The sequence below is a fragment of the Otolemur garnettii genome, unplaced genomic scaffold (genome assembly GCF_000181295.1).
Source record: "Otolemur garnettii isolate 467f Iridium unplaced genomic scaffold, OtoGar3 scaffold00144, whole genome shotgun sequence".
NCBI lineage: Eukaryota > Metazoa > Chordata > Mammalia > Primates > Galagidae > Otolemur > Otolemur garnettii.
The window spans coordinates 4,173,924-4,185,528 of record NW_003852539.1 but is presented as its reverse complement, the minus strand read 5'-3'; the positions used below and the strand labels follow the sequence as shown (position 1 = coordinate 4,185,528).

The 11,605-nt window shown below is 43.9% G+C and overlaps 1 protein-coding gene across 1 annotated transcript in view; it reads right to left on the bottom strand.

Annotated features, from left to right (window-relative positions):
* Positions 1–11,605, bottom strand: part of RHBDL2 (rhomboid like 2) — a 45,402-nt gene that overhangs the window by 27,080 nt on the left and 6,717 nt on the right. Inside the window, exons 3-4 of the mRNA XM_012810869.1 lie at positions 7,475–7,836; positions 3,856–4,004 (exon numbers count right to left, since the gene is read on the bottom strand). Coding sequence (XP_012666323.1) covers positions 3,856–4,004; positions 7,475–7,836 — 511 coding nt within the window. The remainder of the gene's footprint in view (positions 1–3,855; positions 4,005–7,474; positions 7,837–11,605) is intronic.

Here is an 11,605-nt window from a genome sequence, read left to right as displayed (position 1 = left end):
CAGCAACCTCCAACTCTTGGGCTCAAGCGAGTCTCCTGCCTCAGCCTCCCTAGTAGCTGGGACCACAGGCGCCCGCCACAACGCCCGGCTATTTTTTGATTGCAGCCATTATTGTTGTTTGGCGGGTCCAGGCTGGATTCGAACCCACCACCTTAGGTGTATGTGGCTGACGCCTTAGCCGCTTGAGCCACAGGCGCCGAGCCTGTATATGTTTTTTTTGAGACAGTCTCACTCACTATGTCACCCTGGTTAGAGTGCCATGGCATCACAACTCCCAGCAACTTTCAAACTCTTGGGCTTAAGTGATTCTCTTGCCTCAGCCTCAACACCCACCACAACGCCCAGCTATTTTTTAGTTGCAGTTGTCATTGTCATTTGGCAGGCCCAGGCTGGGCTCGAACCTGTCAGCCTCAGTGTATGTGGCCGGCACCCTACAAACACCAAGCCAGGATATTCTTTTTTTTTTTTTCTGCAGTATTTGGCCTGGGCTGGATTTGAACCTGCCATCTCTGGCATATGGGGCCAGCGCCCTAGGATATTCTTTAATAAAACAGAGATAGCAAGAGAAACTTAATTCTCAGTTCTACATTAAAAAGTTTACATATTGGCTCGGCGCCTGTGGCTCAAGTGGCTAAGGCATCAGCCACATACACCTGAGCCAGCGGATTCAAATCCAGCCTGGGCCTGCCAAACAATGATGGCTGCAACCAAAATATAGCCAGGCGTTGTGGCGGGTGCCTGTGGTCCCAGCTACTTGGGAGGCAGAGGCAGGAGACTCACTTGAGCCCAGGAGTTAGAGGTTGCTGTGAGCTGTGTTGCCACAGCACTCTACCCAGGGGGACAGCTTGAGGCTCTGTCTCAAAAAAAAAAAAAAAGTTTACATATTAACACCAGTTAAAGTTGGTATCTCCCAAGTACTACAAATAGGTATGTAACATACTTGAGTACAGGTGTTTTAATTGTAGCTTTTAAATTTTAAATGAAATTTGTGTCATCTTGCTTATCAAACTCCACAAGCATCTCTGCAGAATCTCTGAACATAATTTGAAAAATGTTCACTTTACACTAATCCTTAATTTAGTTTCTATTATAGCATAATGCCTTTTTTTTTGGCAGTTTTTGGCCGGGGCTGGGTTTGAACCTGCCACCTCTGGCATATGGGGCCAGGGCCCTACTCCTTTGAGCCACAGGTGCTGCCCCCCTCCTTTTTTTTTTGAGAAAATTTCAGGTCAAACAAGAAACTTTAAAAACAAAACAGGTGTTGGATCTTCCACAGCATGGCGGCTTTCATATTGGTTTTAAGGATTGTGTTTTGGCTTAACAAATACCCAGCAGATCATCAAAGAGGCCCTCTGGGCATACCCTGCGGAACAGATTACTTACTTACCTTTAAGGCAGTATATATACCCAGCCATGACTATCACTGTCCAAGGCAGCTTCAAAGACATATGAGAAGTAATATGTAATTCAGTGCAGAGTAGTCTAGTAAGGACAGTGATACTAGTGTTTTGGAGACCTCACACATAAAGAAAATTAAAAATACCTTCTCCTGAATTTAAATAAGAAGGTCAAAGAAAGCCATCCTGACCTCTGAAAACACCTTGAGGACTAGGTGACCATATGACCAAAACCCCCAAGAATCATCCTATACAATCCTTTCTGCTGTCAACGGCAAGACTAGAAGTGCCACGAAGATGAGATCCTGTCATATACTCCAAATAGAAATACTAATTGTTCCCATCCAAATTGTATCCACCCTTCAAAGTCCAACTTGAATCTAAGTCGTCCATGACTCCATCTGCACGCTGCTCTTTCCCTCTGTCTATGTCACTATTCTAGTCCAGCACCTGTTTCCCTGATCCCTCATCTCCCTCCTCTAGTGAGGCAGGAAGCACTACTGTTGTCTTTCCTGACCCCTCTGAGCCAGGGATAGCCATGGCACAAAGTTCTGGCCAGTCAGATGCAAATAAGAGCACTTTCAGAAGACTTATAAGAGAGCTTCTATCTTGACAAAAGAGATGGATTTAGCAATACCCAGGACCACCTCTTCCCCTTCTTTTTGCTTTGAATGCAGAGTTACAGCAGCCAACTTGCAACCATGAGAGAAAGGCCCAGGGAACAGCAGAGATGCCAGCACAGGAGCAAGAGTCCTGGCTTGGTTAACCTCCACAAGCATCTCTGCAGAATCAGATGAACCAACCCCCTACCTCTCAGATTCCTACAGGGGAAAAAAATAACCTCTTAAATAACCTTCATTTAAGCCCCTGTTAGATTTTTTTTTTTTTTTTGATACTTGTATCCAAGAGCATTCCTAACTTCTATAACCCCACCTACAGCATGTCACACACCAATTGCAAATTCTTTTTCAGGAAGCATTATGTGTGAAGTATTATGAAAATAAAAGTCTCGTTTAATCACAACAAGCTTTTGAGGTGGGTATTACCACTCCATTTTATAGAGGAGGAAGCTCAGGCACAAACAGGTTAAGTAACTACTGTGTGCTATAATACTATACTGCCGGACCTTAGTATTTTACTGACTATTCCTCCTGATAATTTAAAGTCCTTGTATGCAGGAGCCATGTTTGCTCAGAGCATACCTGTTAAATGGAATACCAAAGCGTGGAAGTCTCTATAGAAACTGAGCAGCTGGCGATTTTGTCCCTGACTTATCAAGTCTCTGAGCTGTGTGTCCCACCAGGAATGCCTATTTAGCCAATGGCCAAAAGAGTCATCCTTTCAAGTCTACAACTGAGTAGATTATGCAGACAATGTCGGCCTCAGCTAAAACCACAAGTGCTCACCAGAGAGGTGGGGCCAGCAGTGAGCTGCTCACTACCTGCAGTAGGCATTGTGGGTCACAGATGCTCAGTGAGGTCCTGAAAGGCCATCAGCATTTAGGCGGGGAAGTGGCTCAAGCTTGTAATCCTTGGCCTCCCCAGAGGACAATGAAAGAGACCTGGTAAACACTGCCTTAACCAAGCGCTGAAGAGGAGGGTCCCAGTGATGTCATAGGATTGTACAGGATGATTCTTGGGGGTTTGGGTAGTGGGACGATCATTTGAGGTCAGGAATCTGAGATGAGCCTGAGCAAGAGCAAGACCTTGTCTGTACAAAAAAATAGAATAATTAATCAGGTGTGGTAGCTTGCACTTGTAGTCCCAGCTACTTGGGAGGTCGAGGCAGGAGGCTCACTTGAGCCAGGAGTTGAAGTTTGCAACTTCATGAGCTATGATGATGCCACTACACTCTAGTCTCTAGTCCAAGCAATAGAGACTGTCAAAAGAAAGAAAGAGAGAGAGAAAGAAAAAGAAAGGCTATCAGTATTTTCAAAACTATGAGCAAAACTATCTCTATTGCCAGTATTATTCCAGATGGATAAGTGTTACCTACTCATTAATATGTTCATAAATTAATTTAACTGTGTGACTGGGGGGAGGGGACTGCTGATTCAGCTCTACTGTTTCATAACCCAAAGGGAACATTGAGCAACATCAGATAACTAGGGAAACATACTTTTGGTTTGGTGGTGGCTGGGTCTCTTCTCATTAATATATCTATATAAATACCAAATATTAGGCAGTTATGTGTAGAATGCAAGGGAAAGTACACTGGCCTTAGAGTTAGCACTGGTGGGTTGAGGTCCTAGCTCTGCAACTTAGCTTTGTGACTAAGCTAAGGAAGGAGGAAGTGTCACTAACACAGCAGGAGTAATACCAGCCTCATAAGGTTGCCATGGTGCTCAAACATTGATGGACATGAAAGAGCCTGAGCAATCACAAAGCACCAAACAAGTTAAAGGTTACAGTGACTTATAATCACCTCTGACATGGGTGACTCAAGTGTCATTCCTTACCCGGCATGTACCAGCATGTACGAGATAAACCTCCAGACTTCCTCCCTCTTGTCAGGACAGTAGATAAAGGGACTGTCCAGGATGCCACTGTCCAAGGTGATCCACTGCTTCTGAGGCTTCCACACAGCATAATAGATAAACACTGCCAGCTGGCAGGGAGGAGTGGACATGAATGTTAACAATACCTTCTCCAGAGAGTGGCCCCACTCTAGCCCATGGGCAGTGGCTTTGTTCCAAATGGTTACACTCTCAAGTGGCTCACACCATAGCACGGGCTCAGAAGATGACAGGAATTAAATTCTCCACCTTCCCTGCTGTAGTCTCTTCCCCCACTATGGTCCCTTCCCACTTCCCCCGATGGTTAGGAGCAGCACTAAGCCACATTGTAGAGAAGATTCTCCCTGAACTCCCCTTCCCCTGGTCTTAGACACTCCCCTCCCTGGCATGATGTTCCTTATCACCCTCCCCCTGTTAAATACCCACTGCCCTCATCTGCCCATCCCACCATTTGATCTTTCATTTCTGACTTAATATGAAAGTAAGTCAACACTGGCTTCCAAAGAGTAGAGTAAGGAAAGGAAAAAGTAGTAACTTGACAATGAAAGAGACCTGCAAGTACTGCCTCAACCAAGCGATGAAGAGCAATGTCCCAGCGATGTCATGCCATGTCCTCTCCTCCCTGATGTGATGTGACGGGAAGGGCCCTTCACCCCTGTGGGATTCTTCCCCCAAACCCATGACTCTGGGCTAGTCATGAAAAAAAAAAAAATCAGACAAATCCCAGACCAGGGGACAGTCTATGGGATGTCTGGTTAGTCTTCCTCAAGACTATCAAAGTCATGAAAAAGAAAAACTGAGAAACTGTCACAGATCACAGGAGCCCAGGAGACACAACAGCTAAGGCCAAGTGCAGTGTAATACCCTGGATTGGAGGGTACCAGAGAAACTGAAAAAGGGCTGCAGAGGTGGCTCATGCCTGTAATCCTAGTACTCTGGGAGGCCGAGGCAGGTGGACTGCCTGAGCTCATAGGTTCAAGACCAACCTGAACCAGACTGAGACCTCATGTCTAAAAAAAAAAAAAAAGCCAGGCATTGTAGCCAGCCCCTGTAGTCCCAGCTACTTGGGAGACCAAGGCAAGAGAATCAAGAGTTAGAGGTTGCTGTGAGCTATGACACCACAGCACTCTACCAAGGGCAACAAACTAAGACTCTGTCTCAAGGAAAGGAAAGGAAAGAAAAAAGAAACTGAGAAAAGACATTAATGGAGAAACTGGTAAACTCCAAATAAAGTCTGGAGTTTAATTAGTAGTAATATGCCAATACGGGTTTCCCGTTTTTGACAACTAACTATGGGAATGTTCAGTACTAACAATAGGGGAAATTGGACGAAGGAAGGATATACAAGAATTCTCTGTGCTATCTCTGCAACTTTTCTATAATGCTAAAATTATTCCCAAATAAAAAGTTCATTTAAGAAAAATATAATAAGTAAATCAGTCTTTCTGTGAGAGGCAGATATCTCAGCACCTGCTCCACAACCCTTCTTTGGAAAACTGTCCTCTCCATAGCCCTCACTGTCTGGGCAGTCATGGTTTGTGCCATGTGACCTTATCCCATCCTTCTCCAGTCCACACACACATATAGAGTTGGTTGGAACAAGGGCACACCAGTCCACCCACAGGCTAAAAGGGTATAAGAGAGAAGCAGGAATAATCTAGATCCTGATGACTTTCCAGTTTGCAGATGATCTTACGATAAAATCCCTTGAGAAAATTTAGAACTACGTTTCTGGCTGGGCATGGTTGCTCACTCCTGCAATCCTAACATTCTAGGAGGCCAAGGCGGGTGGATTGTTTGAGTTCAGGAGTTCAAGACCAGCCTGAGCAAGAGCAAGACCTTGTCTCTATTGAAAATAGAAAAACTAACTGGGCATCATTGTGAGCATCTGTAGTCCCAGCTACTCAGGAGGCTGAGGCAAGAGGACCACTTGAGTCCAGGAGTTTGAGGATGCCGTGAGTGATAATGATGCCACAGCACTCTACTCAAGGCAATAGAGTGAGACTCTGTCTCAAAAACAAAAACAGGCTCAGTGCCTGTAGCTCAGTATTTAAGGTGCCGGCCACGTACACGAAGGCTGGCGGGTTTGAAGCTGGCCCAGGCCTGCTAAACAACAGTGACAACTACAAACAAACAAAAAATAGCCGGGCATTGTGGTGGGCGCCTATAGTTCCGCCTACTTAAGAGGCTGAGGCAGAGAATCACTTAAGCCTAAGAGTTGGAGGTTGCTGTGGGCTGTGATGCCATGTTACTCTACTGAAGGTGACACAGTGAGACTGTCTCAAAACAAACAAACAAACAACAACCAAAAAAAAATTATGTTTTTTTCTATCAAAAAGGCCTTGACAAAAGCATCTCCTAGTATGCTTATACCTCTTATCTGAGCCCTAAGAGGCTTGGTCCTGTGACAGGTTAATTTCATGTGGCAACTATGGTACCCAGGAATTTGTTCAACATTATTCTAGATGTTTCTATGAGGGTATTTTTAGATGAGATTGGTATTTAAATCAGTAGACGTAAGTAAACCAGATTTCTCTCCATAATGTAGGTGAGCCTCATCTAATCAGTTGAAGGCCTTACGCGAAAAAAGACCGTCCTCCATTAGGAAAAGGGAATTCTGCCAGCAGAATGCCTTCGGACTCAAACTGCAACTCTTCCCTGGGCCTCCAGCCTGCTGCCCTACAGGTTTTGGACTTGCCAAGCCTCCATAATTGTTTGAACCAATTCCTCAATATCTTAATATAAAATAAACCTTAATATCTCTATTTCTCCCCCAATCCCTCACACAGGCCCTATCGATGCTCTTTCTCTGGAGAAACCCAACTAATACAATTCCTGATAAGGAGGCCGAGGGATGAATGGAAATTAAGAAGATTAATTAGGGACTTCCCCATGCCCCAGCGTCACACCACACAGGCAGCCATGCTCTGCCAGTCCCCTCGTGAGACACCCAATATGGAAAAAAAGTCTGAATGTCATAAGCTTAGGAGGAACTCCGTCCTGGCCCAGTCACTAAGATGTGACCTTGGGCAAGTCACCTTCCCTCTCAGAGCCCTGCGTTCCCTTCTGGAAGGCTGACTGGATCAGAGTCTGAAAACACACCACGGGCTGCCCAAAGCACGCAAGGATCCCCTTTCTTTCACACTGACATTCAGAGGCCGCCTTTAACTCTGCTAACATACGGCCCTAGGCAGACCTTCCCAACCAGCCTAAGTTGGTTCCTGAGATAAAGCCCATTTGTCACCCCAAGATTATTTGGCTTTTAAAAGATCCCACCAGCTAAAATGAAAGGAAGCCACTAAAACCACAGCCACTGTTGGGCAGGAGGTTTGTCTGATAAATGAAACTCAACCCTTGGTTGAGAGTGACCAGGGGCACAAGAACAGCCTGTGGAGGTGGCTCTGGAGAAGGCTGAGGTAGACGTCGGTATATGGCCTGCCCTGTCCCCACTGCGCTCGCTTCTTTCGTGTTCCTAGTCTCTTCTCTACCTAGATCTAACCCCTAGTTTATTTGCAACCCCCCAGTACCACACTCACCAGTGCCCACCACTAACTGTACTCACTTCAGCCAGGCTGATGGAGATGATGAACACGGGTGGGGGGCAGCAGTTAGCTCTCTCCAAGTATGTTATGCGGGACTCCTCGGGCAGCATCCATTTGGAGACAATCCTGTGGACCTTCTTATTCTTGGCAGAATCTTTACTTCTCCAGTCCTCTCTCGTTTCCTCTTCTTCTTCCCTCTCTCTCCCCATATTCAGATTCATACCCTCCATCTCCAGATCACGAGCAGCAGCAATTGTCCTGGGTCCTCCCTCCACCTGAAAGGGACATGAATGCCAGTAGACAGGTGACCCTATGATCTCCAGGCCATGGTATTTCCTGGCCCATCTGGCACAACTGTTGGTTTCCCAGGCCTTTCCTGTGTGTTAATAGAAGGTAACTGAAGCAGGGCGCTGTGGCTCACACCTGTAATCCTAACACTCTGGAAGGCCGAGACAGGTGGATTGCTTGAGCTCACGAGTTCAAGACCAGCTTGAGCAAAAGTGAGACCCCTGTCTCTGCTAAAATAGAAAAAATAGCCTGGTATTGTGGCGGGCACCTGTTTGAGGTTGCTGTGAGCCGTGATACCACAGCATTCTACCAGGGGCAACAAAGTGAGACCCTGTCTCAAAAAAAAAAAAGCTCCTAAATGGTCAAAAATAAAGTTCTCACTGTAGTTATTTTAAGAAGCATGAACTGTGGAGCCAGATGACTTGGATAAAACACAGCTCTAGGCCAGGGGTGGTGGCTCACACCTGTAATCCTAGCACTCTGGGAGGCCAAGGTAGGTGGATTGCCTGAGCTCAGGAGTTGGAGACCAGCCTGAGTAAGGGCAAGATCCTGTCTCTACTGAAAATAGAAAAACTAGGCAAGCATAATAGTACTCCTCTTTACTCCCAGCTAATTGGGAGGCTGAGGGAAGAGCATTTCTCAAACCCAAGAGTTTGAGGTTACCAGGGTACTCTACCCAGGGGGACAGAGTGAGACTTTGTCTGAAAAAAGAAAAAATAGCTCTACCTCATATCAGCTGTAAGGTAGCCTTGGTAAGTTACTTAAATTCTCCAAGCCTCAAATTACATATTCCCTAAGTTGTGGTGAACATTAATGTGAAATCTACCATTTTAACCATTTAAACTGTACCATTCAGTAGCATTGAGTACATTTACAATATTGTGCAACCATCACCACTATCTAGTTCCAAAACTGTTTTCTTCACCACAGACCAAAACCCCAAACCCATTAAGCAGCTATCTCCATCCCCTCCCTGCCACGCAGCTCACCCCAGCCCCTGGAGAACCGCCCATCTCCTTTCTGTCTCTATGGATTTACCTGTTCTGGATATTCACATAAATGGAGTGATATAATATGTATGTATGTTCCATACAATGTGTGGCCTTTTGTGCCTGGCTTCTTTCATTCAAGTTTTGTCCATGTTGTGACAAGGGTGAGAATCTCTTTCCTTATTATAGCTGAATAATATTGGCTTGCATATATATTCCAATAATATTGAGTGGCATAGGTACGATGGACATTTGGGTTGTTTCTCCCTTATGTCTATTGTGAATGAGTTTCTGTAAATATCCCCATACAAGTTTTTGTTTGAACATCTATTTTCTATTCTTTGGGGCATATGGAATTCTATGCTTAATTCATTGAGAAACCCTCAGATTCCATTTTAAGGAAGGGATAATAATACCACTTACCCCACAGCACTGCTGGGAAGATTATGTGAGATAATGTGTGTAAAGCACTTCTAAGACTACATGGCACACAGTAAACGCTCCATAATCATTATTAGGGGCTATGATGTGTCCATCATAACTGGATGGATGAGTAGATGGGAGGGATAGAGCTGAGTCTAGGCCTACTTTCACACTGCAAGTTACTAGGAATCAGATCAAATTCAATTTATTTTCTTTTTTTAATTATTAAAAATATTTTTTATTGACTGAAGTTGATCAATTCTCTTAGAAGGAGCACAGAGGCACATAGTACACTCTTTATAAAATTAAATTATAGGTTAAAATGGAAGCGTTTTATTCTTTAATGATAAAATAAAATGCATATAAAACTTGATCTTCCAGCAAGCTTTTGTTTGTATAAGTAGATGGGACTACTACAGAACCAGACAAGATGGGTTTCTGTTCAGCTTGGGGAAAAAGGACCTTAATTTTCAATTTAAGGAGATATTTTCCAGTTAAAAGCATTTTATATCACATCATTTTATATCTAATTTATATAGCAAGATCCAGACCTAAAACCACAAGAGAACACTACTATATTTTGAGCTGACTCTGATAAGTTATGGGTTATAATTTAAATGTATACTCAGATTTTCTTTTTAAATCAGATAGTTGAAACAGTATTTTATAGGCAAGGGTTCTCTGTTTGATTCTTACCCTCTAAAAGAGCTTCTGTAGTATTTAACTATAGTCTGTATCTTTGAAGAGAAATCTTTTTCTTTCTTTGCATAATTCCACATTTGTATGTGTACATATATATATAAAAAAAATATATAGATCTAACTTCTTACACATGAAAATATTTCTTACATACAAAAATGATTAATTTGAAAACAAAACATAGATGTTTAAAAAATTAACTTTTAGGTTCTGTTCCCCTTTGGTATTAAAATGCTGCTTACAAAGAATTATGATCCTCTTTTTGTTTTTTTCGGTTTTTTTTAGAGACAGAGTCTCACTTAATCACCCTCGGTAGAGCGCTGTGGCTTCACAGCTCACAGCAACCTCCAACTCCTGGGCTTAAGCGATTCTATTGTCGCAGCCTCCCAAGTAGCTGGGACTACAGGCGCCCGCCACAACGCCCAGCTATATTTTTGTTGCAGTTTGGCCGGGGCTGGATTTGAACCTGCCACCCTCGATAAATGAGGCCAGCACCCTACCCCTGAGCCACAGGCACTGCCCACACTCAATTTATTTTCAAACGAAACTCACTGCACAAGTTTTCACATTGCAATAGGTTATATTCAGTAAGCTGAAGAAGAGACTTCTCCTTTTTTTCCCCAGCAACTATTCTGAAAATAAAGCCTTCTTTCCTCTCCTGCATCTCTACTCCCCATTCACCCGTCCAACCTCTACCCCCACGTTCAGACATTAAGTTCATAGACATAGCTATTTTATTCATTGTTCTTAAATATTGATTTTTTTCTCAAAATTGATGAAACTACAGTATGAATTTAAGATCAGCTGCTATAAACTGCAAATAATAAAGCATTTAAAATGTAAGTTCATGGCTGGATGTGGTGGCTCACACCTGTAATCCTGGCACTCTGGGAGGCCAAGGTGAGTAGATTACTTGAGCTCAGGAGTTTGAGACCAGCCTGAGCAAAAGCAAGATTTTTTTTATTAAAAATAGAAAAATTAGCCAAGTATAATGGTACATATCTATCATCCCAGCTACTCAGGAGGCTGAGACAAGAGGATCACTTGAACCCAAGAGTCTAAGATTTCTGTGAGCTGTGATGCCATAGCACTCAACCCCAGCCAACTGAATGAGACTCTGTCTCAAACAAATAAAATAATAAAAATAAATAAATAAATAAATAAATAAAAATTTAGCAGGCGTGACTACTCCTGTAGTCCCAGCTACTCAGAAGGCTAAGGCAGGAATACCACTTGAGCCCACAAGTTCAAGGCTGCAGTGGACAATGAGGACTGTTGCCCAGGCAACAGAGCAAGACCCTGTCTCAAAAAAAAGAAAAAGAAAAAAGTACTCATTTTAAAAATTATTAACTTAAAACTGCCACACATACAAAAAACCCCAAAATGGTCCACAAAACACTCTCCTTCCCTTCTGAAGGTCGCGTGTCTGCTTTCTGTCTGGGCATGTGCAGTGGGCAGGTAGCTCTAGCCACTTTAGACTCTAGCAACAGATGAGCACGTGGGCAGTGATGTGCAGCACTGTGTTGTGACCTGTCTTCTCAGTCCATCACACTCCGACTCCTGCACCTGTTTGCCCTGATCCTTCAGGACAGGGGGCTGGCTCTGACTCATCTCATCTGAAGCACCTGGGACAGGGCTGCCCACAGACCTCCTTCCAGTCTCTCCAGTTTATCTTCTGTGCCACTCCCCAATTTCTGAGTGCAGTTTACCACCTTGGATGTTACTGATCAGATTAGCAACAGTGATAATGAC